General features: G+C 47.6%; 1 protein-coding gene across 9 annotated transcripts; it reads right to left on the reverse strand.

The window, feature by feature from the left end:
• Positions 1-1,228: 1,228 nt before the first annotated feature.
• Positions 1,229-17,128, reverse strand: TPD52L2 (TPD52 like 2). 9 transcript variants are annotated; one of them, XM_059480518.1, is made up of 11 exons: positions 16,966-17,128; positions 16,439-16,578; positions 15,195-15,343; positions 14,295-14,354; positions 12,789-12,848; positions 8,730-8,831; positions 4,852-4,878; positions 4,448-4,489; positions 3,176-3,224; positions 3,046-3,094; positions 1,229-2,962 (listed from the first exon to the last, which is right to left on the reverse strand). In XM_059480518.1, exons 1-10 carry the CDS (start codon positions 16,982-16,984, stop codon positions 3,059-3,061), a joined length of 684 nt encoding a protein of 227 aa, XP_059336501.1. In that variant the 5' UTR covers positions 16,985-17,128; the 3' UTR covers positions 1,229-2,962; positions 3,046-3,058. The 9 variants fall into 9 exon arrangements, with proteins under 9 accessions (XP_059336501.1, XP_059336498.1, XP_059336499.1 ...); XM_059480515.1 differs by lacking the exon at positions 3,046-3,094; XM_059480516.1 differs by lacking the exon at positions 3,046-3,094 and having other exon boundaries at positions 16,439-16,551; positions 16,966-17,073.
• Between the last annotated feature and the right edge of the window lie 1,622 nt (positions 17,129-18,750).

The following is an 18,750-nucleotide window of genomic DNA, read 5'->3' on the forward strand; positions in this document are numbered from 1 at the left end:
AGCTCCATGCCCAGCCCAGCTCCTGCAGCTTTCCCTGTCCAAAACACCAGCCGCTTGTGGGGCTCCCCAGCACTGACCTTGGATCTTGCACAGAGTCTGCACCCAAGAGGAGATGCTGAGCCCACCCAGCACCCACGGGGGTGCAGCAAGTGGGCCCAGGCTGGCAGCTTGGCTCTGGACACTGCCCGCTCAGCCAGGATGAGCACAGGCTGCTGGAGTGGTTGTGCAACCCCTCTCAGACCATAAATCTCAAATTCCTTAAGAAACACTTGCAGTGGTTTTGGCTGAGGGTTCAGACATGGTGCCAGCAGGGAAAAGTGGCTCCTTCCTGCTTTTTGCAGTTACTTACTTTTTGATTCTGCTGTTTATCTGCTTTGTGGGATGGAGCCATCTGCCCTCACCTCAGCCTGGGTGCTCCCAGCAGTATCTCTCCTCCAGGATCAGGTCTCACACCAACCTGTCAGTCCTTAGCCCCACTTGGAGAGATATAGTTTTATCTAATGAAGTCATATAGGAATAACATCCCCAGCCTTCAAAACAAACACCCAAACCCCACAAATCCAAAACCAAACCCTCATCACCAAGGAGATGTCCCAAGCCTAGCTGGGCATCCTTCCTGTGCAAACAGCACACTGAGGAGCTCTGCTGGCCTCTCCACAACCTATTTGCCTGCTCTGAACTTCCCTTTTAAACTTGGAAACAGCAGCTCCAGCCACCCATCCACAAGTCCCCCATGCTCTGCTGTTTGAGTGCCAGAGCTTCCATGGAGGTGACTGATTCCCTCAGGTACCACAGTGTCAGGCCATGTCAGCACCCCAGCTGCAGCTTTTCCATATTAGAAATTTCTCTAGCCTCAACTCCCCCTGCCAAGGTTACTGCTGGGATTGCAGCTCCATGCTCCCAGCTCAGGAAAAGGGCATGAGGAAGTTTGGAATTCACCTCCAGCACTGGCCATGGAGTTTGCAGCACCCCAGCCCAGAGGAAACAGCTTGGGAACAGTGTCCAGTATCTTGGAAAGGAAACATCAGATTGTAAATATTATTTAGCACATTCCTTCATGAGAGAGCACCCAAAGAGCCAGCAGATAAGCCAGAGGGATATGATGGAATATTTCACTTGCTTCTTGTCTCAGGCTGCTGCAGCAGTTGGTATTTACCTCATGAGTTCACAACAACCACTCAAGAGAGGATTTCAGTGCTGTTAGAACAAGACAAAGACATTCACCCCATTTTCTCCCAAAGGAATTCTTTATTGACACATTTCCTCAGTCTTTATCTTAAAGAGAAACAGTTCCATACCCAAACTCCTGCAGTCCCCATTTCACTGGCTCTGTTCCTCACAGTTCCAGTCAAGTGAGGAGTGCCCGTGAACGACACTCTACACTCCACCTATGGCCTAGTACATCTGCCCACTAACATCTCATCCCACATCCCCAGGTCTGCAGAGGGAGGGGAGCAGGGGTGGGGGAAACGGAGATTTATCAAATCAGTGTCAAAACTTGCTTCTTAAAGGGTCAGAGGCAGTTCAGTCCCTCCAGGGTGATTAACCACTAAAACTACCCAGATATGTACATAAGTTTAAAGACCTGAGTAAGTCCCACTTCGCCTCTAAGGCACAGAATTGCTCACTCTAGGTATTTCTATGTGGAGGCACCTTGCCTAGAATAAGATCAGGCCTCTAGGAGAAAACTTGGAATTTGTCAGCTCCTGAGCAATGAAGTTGGACATCAAAAGAGCAAAACATCCAGCCCCTGGAGGGACTGTGTGAGCTCCATGACTCTCTACCAGTTTTGTAAACTAAAATTAGAGCTGGGGCTTTCAACTGAGAAACCCATCCAGTCACAGCCAGATGTACCAGCTGGAGGAGCCCTCAGAGAGCAGAGCAGAGTCCCTCCAATGGTATCCATATTCCAGCCTTCAGAAATTCCTCCTCCAAGAATGAAGGGATAAGCTGAGAAGGGAGAAGCAAGTTTCATACACTCGGGAAACAGAGTGCACCACTGAATTTAACACAAGAACTTGCTTTATAAACATGCTGCTATGACTGCATGATGCAAAACTCCAGTGCTCAACAACCAGCTTTAGAACCCTTGCAGTCTCCTCTACAGAAAACAAATCATAAACAAGTAAAGCATAAGTGATGTAAGGCTTGCAGTTCAGCTTCAGAGTCCAAGGGAGCTTTGCCCTAATATGCGAAAGCTTTTTTTTGTTTGTTTGTTTTTACGCTTTATTTCTTTAAAGTTCATTGCATTTAAAAATAAAGATTCTTAGTTTTGTTAAAGCTAGAGCATTAGTGTAACAACGAGGCAGCTGCTAAGTGAAGTTTACCTTTTAAGAGCCCAGAAAAAACCCCAACTGTTTACCCCATCTACCTGACAGCTCCAATGAGAGCCAGAGAAAACAGTAAGAGGAGAAGCCTGGGAGCTCCCAGAGTAGCCCACACAGAGAACAGAGCCAGAAGCTGAAGCTAAGGTGCCCAAGCACTTGGCTTCTCCAGTTACTGCCCTCCTCATGCTGCTCAGGGCCGTGTATCTGCTCCAAGCCATGTCAGACAAAGGAAAACTGTTTTCATCCACAGCAGTGGCATTTCTGAGCTCTTTAAGGAAACTCCAGCTTACACGCTCTCCCAAAAGGACAGCAGTGATACATTTAATCTACAAACTTTAGTGTAAAATATTATTTGTGTACAAAACTTTGCATTCTCTTTATTTGACTTGGATCCAGCAGCAGTGTCTATGAATGAAGGATGGATCTCTCCAGACTGGCTCTCAGCCCCTTCTTGGATTGCCATGTTGTTGCTGTGGTGAAGGTTTGGGAGGGAGGGGGCTCTTCCAGTTGTGCACAGCTGTGCAAAGCCACATCCAGGCCTAGAAGGGAGCGTTGTCTTGTGGAGGCTTGTCCCCAGCTCCAGAGGGGGAGTGTAGGCCGTCAGTGCTGTTTTCCCTGCTGCCCACCACGCGGGACTGGAAGGAGAGAAGAGAGTGAGGACACCAAGAAAGCAGCACTGGGAATACCAAGTCAATTCCCCCTTGTCGAGGTCACCTACTGTAGCCAAGACTTCACATATCTGAGAGGCCATTTGCCCGAATACTAGTCTACAAGAAAAACATTGCAGAAATTAAAGTTTCTGCACAAGGCTTCACTCTCTGTGTTTACAAGACAAAGCAGACTGTTACCTTTATGGTCCCAACTCTATCTTCAAAGGACTTGAAGGTTGCAGAATTCCTTGAAGAAAGAAGAGGGGAGAAAACAAACAACAAATCAAGACAAGTTAGCTCTTAACCATATCAAATGGCTTGGTGTGACTGGGCTCTGTGGCCATTCCCCTGCAGTGACACCATCACCCAGAGCACTTCCAGCTCCTCACAGCCCTTGGCACAAATCTCTCAGGCACATTAAGCATGAACACCACATCCAAACTCTGAAGGAAAACATTTATACCACATGCAGTCCACTCAATTGCTCAAGCAACAAAGGTTGAGGGAAACAAGTCCTAGTTTACTGGTGAATCAAGGCCCATTTAAGTAGAGAAGAAAACAGTTCTTAGCTTTAAAAAATTTCCAACTAAAACATTTTGATTTAAATAGTGGAAAGGGAAAGCTGAGGAAGCTTAAAACAAAGGCTTCATTTTCCTGTATCACATCCCATGGAGAGGAAGGGGAAGGGCCATGCACCTGCACCTATCAGCAGTTTTATTTCTACAGGGGTGATCATTTGCATCAGGAAATGCTCACAAAAATCACAGCTTAATAAATTAATCAGAGCATTTCATATTTCTAGCAAAGAAAACCAGGTCAGCTGTTTGACAGCCCAACAAGCTGCTTGGCTGGCGAAGGATTCCAGGGAATGCTCTGTGCTGAGCATCCAGACCAGGCAATTACTCATCGAGCTGCTCCCCCGGGCCAGGCTGCGGGAGCGCTGGGAGATGACTCGCCTCATCTCGGTTATTTTTGTTCCAAGGCATTGCTTTAGATTTGCAGCCATAGAACAACTTCTACTGATCTGGAAAGAGGATGAACAGAGAGAGTTCTGTGGGCTTGTCCAGCCCTGGCAATTATTTCTCTGGCAAGGAGATCACCAGCTAAGGGAAGGCTAAGGAGAGGGTTCCTGTTAGGATTCACCTCAGTGTCAGCAATGGCTGTGCCATACATTGTGGCAGAACTGTAATCCTGCCCTTCAGGGACCTCTGAAAGCTGCAAGCTTCAACCACACTTTGCTACAGGTGCAACACTTCACTTAGTCCAAGAAAAGACAGGTGCTAATGACCTTAAGAGATATTAAAAAACCCTTTAAATAATCAAACTGCAGGCCGTGCTTAATCCATGCTCAGAGAGGGGCCGGCTCGAGGAAGGAGCTGGTTGTCCCAGTCAGAACAAACCCCCCAGCAGTGATGGAGGCAGCTGTTCCCCCCAGCCCCACTCAGGAGACACAGGCAGGTGCTACATTACCTCATGGCTGGCATACTTATCGAGTGGCGGATGGAGTAGCCGCTGCTCGGAAGCGTTTGGGACAAGGAGGAAAAAGTTAACAACGTGACACCGTGCAAAAGCAGCCTAACCCCACACTCACTGTCCACACACAGGTTGCTGTGGGCAGCCCAAGTGGTAGGAGCCAGCCCTGTCTCCCCTTATTTAACAGCTGCAGCCCTGAGTTCAGTTCCCCAGACACAGGATAGCCAGTATTTAACTGCAACTGTGATACAAAAGTCAATGCCAGGGCATTGGTTTGTGGTAGATTTCTCAATCTGTGTCAAAAGTTTAGGCAAGGCTTAAATAACCAGCTTCCCCTTTAAGGTCTGCAAGGGCCTGGCACAGAAACAAATGCTCTTTTAGAGCCTTGAAGAGTATCTTACCTAAGGGAATGTGAGATGGAGTGAGCCCTGGGAGAGGCCACGGGCAGCAGAGAGAAAAAGGAAGGAATGGTCAGAAACTTTCACAGAGATAAACACCAAATGAGGGACACGGTCACAGAATCATGGGACAGCAAAGTCAACTACCCAGGAGGAAGCCTCTCAAAATAAATCACAAGAGTAAACAAAAAAAAAAGCTTTTCATTAACTCCAGAAAAGCTAAAGTGTTTCTCAAAGAGCAATAACAGCACCTACATCAACTTAGAACCCAGCTGGGGAGGGGAAGGAGTAGATGTGCAACAGAAAACCAAAACATTTTTGCAACATCTATTGCTTTCACATGTTCTTTTAAGCATTTTTTCCTAAACTGAAGGTTTTACCAAGCCCCAGCTATATTGGTAGAGATACCTCCTTCCCCATTTCCCCCTGTGATCCCTCATACAAAGACAGCATTGCTCAGACTTCTGGTGAGGACTTGAGTAAGGGCAACCTGCAATGGATACCTGCACTTCATCTTGCCAAGCCTGCAAATCTCAAAGTTACAGTTCAGAGAACAAATGCACTGCAGGTTATTAAAGAGAAGATTAAAGGTATTATGTTTACCCTGTAACTTGCTTGCCCATTTTCAGGATGGGACTTTGCAGTGCAGCAGCATCTCAGCAGTCTGAAACAACAGACTGAGGTTTCCTACTTCTATTAGGAAGATTACCAGGATGCTCTAAAGGAGCTTCTCCTGCCAGAGCAGTGTTTTATTCCACTTAAATATAATTCTTCTGCAGTAGGAAGCAGTCATGGCAAGCTGGATGTGAAGTACTTGGCAATGAGTACAAGGGCTTTTCCTGACAGCCAGAGTGAAGATGTTGGGCTCTGTGGTTCCATTTCCTCATATATCCAAGTCAGCTGTTTTTGGCAGGGCAGATGCCTTGAAATGCTGCCTTTGCATGTGAAATATATTAACTTTCTACTTACTCTTGCTTAAAGGAGAACAACACAGACAACACATCCATGCACCATGCTGCTCCATACAGAATACCACAAGCACTTGTTCCTTGTTCAGGATCTTGGCCTGGACCTAGCAGAAACCCTTCTCCTTCCATAAGGATTCAAAGTTTACATAAATTCCAGAATCTGCAGGCCCTTTGGGTTCAGGCTAACATTTCACAATGAATTTGCTCGTAGCATTATGTACAGCAGTAAACTTCACCAGACACCACGAAGTGCACAGGTGGACACAAACCCACAAAGCAACAAAAAGGAAACACTTCCAATTTTGCAGTTTACTGGCATCAGTAAAATGCAGGAACAGAATATCTAAAAGCCAATTTACTCTTTAACTGTAGGTGGAGATAACAGAGACATCTGAACAGGCCAAGATTTGAAAAAATCCCACCCACTAAATACATTTCCTCCCCTCAGAGCAATCCAGTCAAGCATTAATGCAGCAAGCACAGTTACAACATTAACTTCCCAAGGTTACAATCCACACACCAAAATTATTTTGACCAGAATACAGCATGTCTAAAGATTTAACATATTACTTGTATTTAAAAACAATTTGGCCCAAGCATTTTTAATGGAATTAGGCCCACACCCTGGGTGTATTGGAGGCTCTGTCCCATCCATCAGGCCTTCCTTGCATTTATCAGCCAGTGAAGGCTGACTAAACAAGGAAATCCCCTCTGTTATCTCAACACTTCCAGTGCTGGAAAATAAACTCGCTTTACAAGTGAATTTGTAGTGTAAGAAGGAAAAAACCAGAGTACAGTAATGGAGGTCAGTGTGGGCTACGAGGCCTGTAAGAGAGATTCTCTGAGAACAGAGATCATCCCACTGGTTCAGAGCAGTGATCACAGCAATACAACAGACTTCACTCCTTGTCAGCTCTGATCACATCCCAGAACACCAGAGTTCACCTGGCAAGGGTGAAAAGTGGGACAGCTCCTGCAAAACCTTATGCTCAGAGTTAAACCTTCTTCAGTATCAGAAAAAGGAACACTTGGATGCAGCACAGGAGATAGAAGTCTGTTTATATATGCAGAGAAAAACTAAAAGTCTTAAAGAAAAAAATCATTACTGTGTTCCCCTCAGGGCCACATATACAAATCCTGCTGAAATAACTTTGGCAGGGATTCCCAAATGATAAAAACAGAAGCTGCCTGTATTTCATAACACCTCACCCAAGGTATTAGCTATAAAAAGGAATGCAGATGTTGAAGATTAGAAAAATCATTGCTGCCAAGGCCTGGCATGTCCCTGAGCCAGCTGTGACAGTGACTGTGCCAGGCCAGCTCTGCCTTCAGGAAAGCACCCCAGCATCCCCTCCCTCCATCACCTGCTCCTGGGATGGCACAATCACTTCAGCAGCTGCATGACCTGCATTCTCCCAGCTCAAAAACAACAGGCAGGACCAAGCCTGTCCTAACAGCTTCTGCCTGAGGCAACCCCAGTTCAGGAGTTCCCCCTGTGGTCCCAAAAAAAGCACAGTTCCCATTCATTTGCTGCAATAGCCCAGTCAGACTGCAGAAACCAGGCCCCAAGTTCATTTATCAGTTTGGCATAATGTGTTCCCACCACATCTTGTGCCAGTATCTGTAATCTGCTGTCATTACATGAAAGTCTCTTTTTCCATCAGACTAGGGAGTTTCCAGGAAAGAAAAGTTACAACTTGAATGCTGGAAAGGGTAGGAAGCCAGCTTGTCCTCTGCCAAATTCAGAGATGTGAGCTTCTGAAAACACCAAAAAACACCCTCCAGGAACACAGTAACTAACTCACTGAGGACAGAACCAGAATAAATCAGGACTATGTGATCAGAGGCCAACAAGTTCTTACCACTCAGATACTCCCGGCCACAGTGGAATAGGAAATTCCCTACAAAGAATGACAGCTACCCATTCAATCCAAGGTCTGAGACAGCAGGTTAAATACAAACTCTAAAAATCCTTCCTTAGTAACCTAGACAGGCTCTCAGTAACCTAGAATTAGCTCTCAAATCCAAGAAAAACATGGTCAAGGGATTCTGCATGAAAAATGCGGATGATACCATCAGTGGGGAAGAAATCTTTGGCTTAAAGTTCTGTAGAAATCTTTAGTTTAAATCTTTATCTTTAGCTTTAAGTTTACCTGAGGAGCAGGTAAATCACCAATTCTAACCTTGGGCTTTGTACAGCTCAGAATCTCACACAGCAAGAACCTCAGCCAGGAGAACTTGTCTCTCTTGGCAGTTTGGAGATATTGAAATTTGCAATTATTTCAGTGGTCATCTACTTAAGGAATGGAGATAATCCCAACCACAGAAAAAAAAAAATAATGTTGTCATAATCTTCTGAATCAATTGAAATTTTCCAACCAACATTAAATAACTGTGCCTGGAAGACATGCTGCCTTTCTCCATGGAATGTCAACACCCAGGGCTTGAAACCACATGGAATGCAGCAAACAGACTTTTCCCTTTTTGTTTTTAATCATAACAGAGCACAGGAGGGATGACCCCTCTCTAATCCAAAGCAGTTACACTGAGAAAACACATCTCCATAATCTAAAAGGGAAATTTTAATTCTAATTTCTTACATATGATATAAAAGCTGCAGTGAATCCACATGATGGTAAAAGGGGAAAAGCTGCTGAAAATGTTTGGTCAGATCTCCTAAACCAAACCAAACTTAAATGCCTTAGAACAGGCTTATCCCCTCAGTAAGTCTTCAATAAGAGTTCAATCTGTCCTAAGCTACAATGCACAGGGCCACACAGAAGGTGGCAGTCCATCAACAGCAACCTGCTGCCAACTAAGCAGCAAAATGGAAGAAAGCCTAGTTATTGTCTGAATTCCCATTCCTGTTTGAAACCAAGATCAAAGCCCTGGAGTGCAAAGCAGAAATCTTACCTCATGTCACCAAGCTTCCTGCTGATAACAGAACCTACATTGGAAAGGGCTGCTGAAGTCTTCTGTCCTGCCTGGGAAAGGGTTTCCTGGGTCTTCTTATAACTACATGGAAAAAAGAATCATAAATTGAACTAACAAGTTGGATCCAAAAGTGTCCCCCCTATTTTGTGAAAGGACCCCATATTAAAGGAAAGAAGCTGGGTTAGTGAGCTGCACTGACTTCACTGAAAGAGCCACTTCCAGATTTGCATACATTCAAATACTTGAAGCTTTACAAAAGCAGCAAGTGTAGTATTAACCTTTCCATTAACCTTTCCTTACCTTATAATTTTGACCATAAATTCTTAAATCTTAACAAATATTTGCTAAAAACCAAAGCAAATCCAATTTCCACATGGAAGCTCTAACACCTCAGCACTGCAGCCTAATTGCTCTGCAACCATCTTTTCATGTTCTGGATAAAATAAATCTAGGAACCTATTCCAAACTATCCTTTCAGCCTTGAGGAAGCCATAGCACTTGATGTGGAGTTATGTTTTGGAGGAAAGAGGCAAGAAGCAAGACCATTATCATCATATAGAAAAGAAATGCAGGAATCAGCATTAGCTCTACAGCAGCAGTTTAGAAATAAATTAGTAGAGAAGTTTCCTATCAGTTACCATTAACCACAATAGGTAAAAAGTTTGACAGCTTTTATTTTTCAGCTGATTATTTGAGTTTATACCTGAGCTGGAGACACTTGAGAACCTTTGTTTTCTCCAGATGAGACTAATCTCAGGAACAAAGATTCTTTGTGTCACTTTCATTAATTCATTCTCCCTAAACTATTCTACAGTTGATGATTAACATCTAGATTTATGTCATTCTTCAGACTACAAAGAAAAGACTCAGGCTGGAAAACAACATTTTAAACTTTTCTTATTCCAAATATTTCAGCTTGAGATTATTTTTTTGCCTGGTGAGGACATTTAGGAGAACAGCTTTACAAACAGCCTAATGTTCTCTCATGCCTGAGCTGCCCTGGCTACAAACACCATGGTGACAGATGACTTACTCACATCTCCTTCTCTCCAGCAGAAATGCATGGACAGCACCACAGCACCAGAACTGGATTTGAGCAATTCCAATTACAACATGTTGGGTTTTGTTTTTTTTTAAATACCACAGCCAAGTATTTCTGAATCACAAATACACACGAGAATTAGGCAGAACAGGGCAAAACTGCATCAGCTTTTCCTTCTTCCTGCTTCTCAGAGAAAATTCCTTTAACTCCTCTAATTCCTGTAATTCCCCTTTTCAGACCAGTTCTTCTGGAAGTCAAGAGCTCCAGAAGAACCTGAGCATGCCCCAACAGCAAGACCTCAACACTGCCTCTGCACAGCACAATTTTCTGTACCTCAGCACAATTTAGGATTGAATTGATCAGCACCAAGGCTGCTTGATCTCATACAAGGATTGTCTTCCTATGGCAACCAGTGTGTTTAAGGAGGATCTCAAGCCCTGCCTACAGCAGCCAGGCTCCTCCCTGGCTGAGCCCTGTCATGGGGTTTGATTTACAGCTGCCTAACAAGTATTGAAGACCTCGTGCTCACCAAAGTATGCAGTGCTGACTCTAGTTCTGCTTGGCACCCAGAGCTCAGCACTGAGGAATGGTTTACAGCCTCAAAAGACACCATCATGGCATTCACACTGCAAAATTCCAGGTACCATTCCAGCTTCAGCAGGCCAGACAGTTTTCTAATCATGTTTTCCACACCTGACAGCAGAATTTTTAATACAACCAAAGAAAAAGCGCCTGGGTGCTGCTGCTTCTGCCTGAGTGTGCTCCTTCCTCCAGCACAACTGCTTGTGCTGGCACAGCAATCTAGATCAAGGCAACAATCTGGATGAAATATAAACTTGGAAGCACAAAAAGCAGCAGCTGGATCAGGTGGCCAGCCTAGTCCTGCACCCACAGCTCCCACACACACGTACACACCTCAGTGCTGCCAGGCAGAGCCAGGGAAGCACAGGGAGATGAGCAGCTCTGTAACCCAGAACTGCCACCACACACATGCACAGCTGCAGCTGTGACAGCAAGGGATCAGCTTATACAAGGCTTTAATGCAACTTAACTACACCCAGCCCTGACCTAGAAGTTGCAACTCTTCTCCTGCAAGTGCCACAGCCTGGTTTTCCATGGGTGTAAATTCATAAGCACTCTCTTCTCTTAGCCCCAGCACAAAGCACAAAGGAATAATCCAAATCTGGGAGTAATAAATATAAGCTCTGGCTAATACCCCACTTTACTCACAGACAACTTGCTGCAGCAGAAGCTGCAGAGATGATCTCTGCCCTGTGCTGTTCATCCTGTGGTATTCAAACATTTCACTGCACCCCTCCCCTATAAACCCTGACAGGAAGGAGTGAAATCTGCACCCTCAAATCCTCCTTTATCCATTAACACCAGCTTCCTCTCACTTGCTTTCATCCAGCAATCACCATCTGAGCTGTCTGGCTAAAGACACAAACTGTGTAAGTCACCTCTCATTCTGCTTACAGTGAAACTGGCTCTAGGAACAGACTGGGGTGGGTTTTTCCCTGTTTATGTATTGCTTGCATAGGGAAAGTCTGTGGCCAGGAATGGCAAACACCAGGAAATTCCACAGCATGCAAAAGCACCATAAGGTCAGGAGTCAGGTCCATTCCCAGCTCACTCAAGAGCCTTGTTAGTTACAGAGCAGAGCAACATTGAAACAGGAAAGACAAATTATTGCAAAACATGAAAGAAACCTCACCCTTGGACTTCTTGAACTTGACTTTTTGCACTCACTAAACTCTGAAGAAGTAGAAACTCTGATTGATTTCTGAAATGTTGCTGTTTCAATCCCCCTCACGTCCCTGTTTCAGTCTCTGCCTTGCCAGCACCCACTGTCACTGTGTCCAGTGCCAAAGCAAGCAGGAAAGCAAAGGTGCCACAGCTCTTCAGGCCCCAAGTGCTCCACAAAAGCACATTTCCTCCACATTTCTGTGCTTATGAAGTACAAGGAAACAGATCTAACCAGAAGCTTTCTGCTCTTGCAGGCACACCCAGGGAGGGACTCTGAACTCTGCTGGAGTCAGCCACTGACAGCGAGCACAAAAACCAAGGTCACTCTGCTTGGCAAGTGAAATGTTGACAGTTTACAGCTTCTTAATCTAGAAAACACAGTTGAAAGTAGACCTGTATACTTCAAAGTTCTTTCTGCTACTCCTACACTTTATCTCTGCTCCTCTTTCACCCGTGTTAGGAAGAAAACAGTGCATTCACACATGCTGCTGATAACCAGCCAACTCCAAGGACTGCACTTTATACCCACTCCAGGGAACAGGAAAAGCTGGCTCACATCTAAGACCTACCTCCCCAGTTAAATCAGCTCAGAAAATAATGACAAAACCTACCTGCACCTACTCCAGCACTGCAAGGCATCGCCCTACATGCTGTGGGAAATGCACAGTGAGAAGGACAAAGGCCAACTTCCATAATATCTCTCCATAATTTAGTCCAGATAAGAATTTAATTTCAGGCATTTAGTAAGAGCACATCTAAGAGAGATTTGCATACTCTACTGGAGTAGAACAGCTGTGAGGTTTAAGCTGGTTGAGTCTATTTGTGGCCCCAACATGACAGGAAGCTGCCCTGGACACTACAGCTCTATTCTCATCAGGTACCACAGCAGAAAGCAAAGCTCCTGCTCCCTGCAGAGCATGTTGGGGTAACAGGAAAGGCAGTCTGGCTATTCCACAGCTTCTCAGCTGAAGGTGTAACATGTGGCACACAGGTTTCAGCTAGCCAGGGGGTCCAGCCAGTTCCTGAGACCAGGCAGGCATTTATAGAGTATCCCTTGGATACTGACCTGAGGAAAAGCTCCCTCTCCCAGCAGAGGCATTTATTGGGTTAAAAAAGTTAAAAGCTAGGAAAGATAAATGTCCAGGTAGATCTGGGGAAAGCAGAGGACTGGGAGCAGAGGCACAGCACAGTTAGTGGCAGCAGACTGGCAGAGGAAAGCATTTGTTAAGGCTGAAGGTTAAGACACTCACGCTTCTGATTGAGTTAATTTTTCATTCCAGTCCTCCAGTGTGCTGCTGGCTGAAAGATATCTACAAACACAACTGAGGTTAGAGACAGCTCCAAGATTCACTACAGATGCTTCTTCTGATACTTTCCACATTATTAGTGACTCTTTTCACTTACAGTATAAGAGGCTTTATTGCTCTGACAACAGCTTCAGCCTCTCTGGTACAGCCAAAGGGAAATGAACTGTTTGAGAGGCAGGGAGACACCTAAGCCCCAGTTTCTTTTGTTTAAGCATGTTCAAACACTGAGCACAAAGAAACAAAGCCTGCAGTTTAAAAGGTGTCAGGAAATGAAAAGCTTTGCATCTTCTTCTCCCTTCCTACATGTTCTCTTGCTGGTCTGTATTAAAAGCACAGAGCAGTGAACTGATCTTAAAGCCAAAAAAATCAAATTGCCACACCCAAAGTTGTATTTTACCAATACAGCAGGAACCAGACAAACAATTAAACTTTTGTTTTTCCAATCTTTAAAAACCATGTTTCTCTATACAAAAACAGTACCTTAAGGGCTGTGACAACTAACTCTGGAGGTACAGAACACACACACTACAGGAGGTGGCTGCTCCCACCTCAGACAGAACACAGAGTGCTCAAAGGAGGGGACTTATCACCCAGAATTCACTTGCCCCAATTAGATCAGCACTACCTTGCCTATTGATGTGATGCTCCCAATTCATGTTTTCCTCTTAGCTAAATCATCTCCTTCAACACAAGACAAGCAGAGAGAAACTTCAGCACAGAAAGCACTCAAGGGCTCCTTAAGTTCAGCTATGCAGCAGGAATCAATGATTCATGTCTAATATCAGTGGAGCTCTAATATAATTAAAGAATTTATTCCAGAAGCCAAAGTAGCCAGATGCTCTTTGTCTGCATTTGTCACCTGCTTGGATATACAGCCAAGATTAAAATTCATGGATTTCTAGTGCTGACACTGGCAAAGGGTCACACACCAATGCAGCAGATTCAGAAGCTCATGAACACATTGGCAGTTGCACAGCCCCAAATTCCAGCTATGGAGAAGCCCCTCCAGCCTCTTCTCTCCCAGGTGGCCATACAGAAAGGCAGAAAAACAGTTTCACAGTAAAGGTAGAGGTTCACTAATAAGACACTGGAAACAACAGACTAACCTATTAATTACCAGCAGAAGGGAAATTGTGGTTACATTTTTGTCCCCTTCTGTCCCCTCCTATTTTTTTTTTTTAATTCAAAATGTGGTCTGGTAACTGATTGGAATTTTTCTCTTGCAATTGCAAGACCATGACAGAGATGATGGCAGTAACATTTACTCATCTCCTCTGCAACTGAGGGATGTTTCTAGCTGGAAGCCAGGCATGCTGGACGTAACAATCCTGCTTCACCCTGCCTCCAGCTCCCAAGCAAGCCCTGATGCCTGGGAGAACAAGGAGCAGCACAAATGAGAGAAGGCAGCAAGGAACAAGGAGGTGATGCTGAGGAGCCCGAGGCACTCACAAGTCAGACTGTGTCACTTTGTCATTCCACTCTCCAAGTTTCTCAGATGTTTTCACATAACTAGAAACAGAAAGTGTTAATGAATATAACTTCAATATTCATTTTTTACAAGACAATGACACAGATTCCAGTGACAAAGGAAAAACAGAAATAGGGCAGGGACAGAGGAGGGAAGATGAGGAAAAAGGGAGAAGAATAAACAGCAAGATGAACAGCTCAACAATCTGCTCTGCAGTCTCATTAACTCCAAAGCCCAGTTGAGTTACAAGAGATTTTTTAGCCTGAATGATGTCCATGGGCACCCAGAGTCCCTGACAGCCAGTGCAGGGACAAACTCACCTCAGGGACCCTCCTTTTGGCACTGTCAGGCACAGCAGGGACCATACCCTTAATGCCTGCTCAGGAACAGTCTCACTTCACATATTTAGGACAAGATGACTCTGGTGAAGCACACCATTATCACAGATTTTTTTCCTAGGAAGTGCAGGCTTTTAATTCAGGCTATACAACCCAGGGAAAGCTTCTGAACCGGCACAAGCTGTGAAATTGCTTGCACTTCTCTTTGAGCCTGAGTTCAGAACAAGGCAGCAGCTGCCTGTGCCTCAAAGAATGGGCAGAAATGGGCAAACTGAACCAGTAAATGTGATCCAGATTTTTAACACCAAGTGTGATCCAGGTTTTTAACACCATGGCAAAGAGCAGCCAGCAACAATTTATCCCGATCACGGATATGGAAATCCAGCTTATGCAGGCACCAAAAGGATTTTTTAAGATGTCTTTTACTCCATAAACCCACCAGAAGAGAAACCTCCAGGCACTGAGCAGAGCTCTGGAATACCCAGCTGGGAAGTGTCCCACAGAGCCCTGGTTAAACCCAGGTGTGTCACAAGCAACACTCACGCGTTGGAGACTTGCACATCGTGCCAGCTTTTGGACAGGTTCTGCTTCAGCCCATCCAAGGGAGTCAGACCCAGCTTCCTCTTCAGCTCCCCACAGTGCCTCTCTTTGGCAGCCAGAACTTGTCTGAGAGTACCAATTTCTTCTTCAACCTTAAAGAAAGGCAGAGGTTTGTCTCAAATCACAGTTTAGTTAAAAACTGTAAATTAAAACAGATTTTTACCTCCCTCAAAACTAGCAACATTTCATTAACATTAATTTTACAAATTGGGAAGAACATCAGATGAATTATTCAACTCAACATGAACTGGATGGGAGGCCACTCAGACTTCACCTCCATACAAGTCACTGTGACTTAGTCACACTGAGATAAAGAGAACTCACTCCTTGTATTGTAATTTCAACTGTAAACACCATTCAGCCGCCAAACCTTATTAACTAAGATTTTATCTTATGTTTCTTTTCCTCTAATGTCTTTAAAGCAGAGAGTTTTTTCTCAGAGATCTTTTTTACAACAATTTCAAAGCACTCTGGAGCTGTTTCCATGCAGAGTGGGTTCATTTCTACGTTAGCTGCAGCTCAGCAAGCCCTGCATGAGCACCCAGAGCAGCAAAGTCCTCCCCTGCCACAACCTGCAGGTCAAAGAATCACCACAGTGTTCTCACATGAAGGAAAGGACCACGGAGAAACAGCTGCAATGATCTTCAGCCACCTTTCAGACAGAAATGATAACCAAAGGTGCTCAAACTTTAGGATGCTACATTGTAAACCCTCAGCTCTTTGAAAGCATACAGGCACCAAAAACAATTGCCTGTAAAGGGTAATAAACATTTAAGAGCAAAAGGTAGGAAGAAAAGCCCATTAAGTGCTCCAATGTTTCAGTTTCCTAAGGAAAAATGGTGTTATTTCACTTAGCATTTGTTCTGTAGTGTTTTCTGGCTTCACATAGAACTAAAATCCTACACTGAGCTCCTGGCATCAAAAGCTACTTGTTTCCTTAGAGCTCTAAATTAGGCTGTTCTGGGAAAGAGCAAACAACACACCGCAGCGTTTGAAGTATCAGCCAGCTTTGTGCATTTCAACAATTACCTCCGAGACCCAAAGGTAACACTGCAAAATTAAAAACCAAAAAATATAAAAAACAAACCCCAACAACAAAACACCCGGTCCTGCCCCTGTGGCTCCTGTTTGTTCCTTCCCAGCAGAACAGAAGCGAGGCACAGGCTGCCCAGGAGAGCCCCCCGTACCTTGGCGAGCTCGGCTCTCAGCTCCTCCTCCTCGGCCAGAGTCAATCCCTCGGGCGCAGCGCCCCGGGCCGCGTTATCCACGGGAACATCTGTCATGGCATCGGCCAGCAGACCTTTGTTGGGAGAGTTAAGGTTGATATCTGTCGCAGACAAGGAGCAGAGGGCACGGAATAAGCAAGCGGCGGGCGAGGCGCGTTATGCAAAGCAGGGCTGGGGGCGGCGGAGCTGCGGCAAGGGGACGGGAACGGGAACAGAAACCTCGGCCGGAGTTTCCTCCGCGAGCATCCATCGGAACCGGGGGCAGCAGCGCCGGGCATTCCGCGGCCTCACAGCCCCTGGGCCCGGCTCCGTGCGTGGCGACGGGGCGCGGCGAGGGAAGCGGAGCCAAGGAGAGACCCCCGGGGCCGCTCCCCGTCCCCGGGGCCTCTCCCCCATCACGGCAGCGGCAGCTCCCGCCCCGCCATCCCCGGGCTCCCCCCGTGCCCGGCACTCCCCGCCCCATTGCCGGAGCAGCCCCCGGGCCGTACCCTGGTTCGCGCTCTCCATGGCGGCGCCCCGGGCCCGTCCAGCCGCCGCCGCCGCCCCCGGTGACGCGCTCAGCGCGCGCCGCCCGCCCGTTCCGGGGAGGGTCGCGGGCACAGCGCGTCAGCGCCGCGTCGCCACGGTGACGGTGACACGCGTGTCACTGCCCCCCGCACCGGACACCGGCGTGACGTCATGCAGGGGGCAGCGCGGCCGGGCGGGGCCGGGCGGTGCCGTGAGCGCGGCCGGAGGGCAGGGGGCAGCACCGGCACGGGGCACCGGGACAGCGGGCACGGCCCGGCGGCACACCGGGCAGCACGGGGACGGCGGGCATGGCCCGGCACACCGGGCAGCACTGGGACAGCGGGCACGGCCCAGCACACCGGGCGGCACCGGCACGGGGCACCGGGACAGCGGGCACGGCCAGGCACACCGGGCGGCACCGGCACGGGGCACCGGGACACCGGGACAGCGGGCATGGCCTGACACACCGGGCAGCACCGGGACACCGGGCACGGCCTGACATACCGGCACGGGGCACCGGGACAGCCCGACACACCGGGCGGCACCGGCACGGGACTCCAGGGAATTCCCTGCCCTGTCCTGTACGATCCCCGAGCTCCGTTCCCCGCCCCAGCCTCGCACCGGGCTCGTTAATTAGCGCTGATCGCTCAGCACGGTGACGAGCTGCCTGTCCCCGCACCTTCGGGGTTCGGGGCTCCCGTTGGGTCCGGCCGTGGCTGCGGTGCCCGGAGCCTTCCCGGCACCCCCGGCCCGCCCCGGGTGCCCGGTCACAGAGACCCCCCGCCCGGTGTGCAGCTGCGGGGATCAGGCTCCAAATGTGCCTCCAAAACCGGATCGCCGCGGTGCCACCTGCAGTGACATCGGAGGGGAAGCAGCGGCAGGACGGGGAGGTCGGGCCCGTGCCTGCTGCGGGCAGAGCCCGGCTCTGGTGACAATCTGTTGTTCCCTTTGCAGGGGCTGGGCGTGGATGGCAGCACAGCCTGCCCTCCCACCTGGGTCTGAGACCTGCGGCAGGGCACAGGGAAGCCCTGGGCTGCTCCGCTCCCAACTATTCTGCAATCCCTTCCTTGAAAATCCCGCTGGGTTGGGTCCTCGTTTCGTTTTCAGAGCCCTTTTTCCCTGTCTCTTCGGGTTCCCCAGGATGAGGCGTGAAAAGGGAGGTGAATATAGATGGGGAAATGGAATTTGTCAGAGCCCTTTCCATCAGCACCTTGGCCGCCCGAGCAGAGGGTTAGCACCCACAAGAGCTCCTGGAAATGCCCTTCCTGGAGCACAGCACATGACACCCATCCGCCTGCTCGGCCTTGCAAGGACAGGGAGCACTTGAACAGCTCAACTTTTTATTGGGGGATTTTTTTGAGGGGTTATTGTGAATTTTGGAGCCTTGGTGCACACCTCATTTCAAAGCTGAGCTCAGTGGAAATCCAGGGAGTGGCCGAATGCTGAGCCCATGAGAAAAAATCTGGATTTTTCCAAGCTCACCGGAGCCTGAGTTCCTGAAAATCTGGCCCTGAGGTGGCAGCAGCAGGAGGGGCCGGGGGGGCTGCGGCTCCAGGGACTGCTGTGGCCTCTGCCAGCTCTGCCAGGCACAAAGCCCTGCCAAGTCCAGCCTCCCTGAGCAGCCAGGGATCGGGCTGTGCCTCACGGGATTGCCCTCCAAAAATCCCCTGCTCTAGCAGCTGATTTCCCTCCACCTTCAGGCGCTGGCTTTTAATTAAATGCATCGTGGTGCCAACTTAATCATCCTCCAATCCCAAGACCTTGAA

Source organism: Ammospiza nelsoni, chromosome 12 (genome assembly GCF_027579445.1).
Source record: "Ammospiza nelsoni isolate bAmmNel1 chromosome 12, bAmmNel1.pri, whole genome shotgun sequence".
Classification (NCBI taxonomy): Eukaryota; Metazoa; Chordata; class Aves; order Passeriformes; family Passerellidae; genus Ammospiza; species Ammospiza nelsoni.

What these genes read in the sequence shown, in the direction of transcription:
- TPD52L2 (XM_059480515.1), bottom strand. An exon ending in AAATTAACTCAATCAGAAGC is followed by an intron (nt 8,832 to 12,788) that starts GTGAGTGTCTTA and finishes TTTTCCATGTAG; the next exon opens with TTATAAGAAGACCCAGGAAA. An exon ending in ATAAGTATGCCAGCCATGAG is followed by an intron (nt 3,225 to 4,447) that starts GTAATGTAGCAC and finishes TCTTTCTTCAAG; the next exon opens with GAATTCTGCAACCTTCAAGT.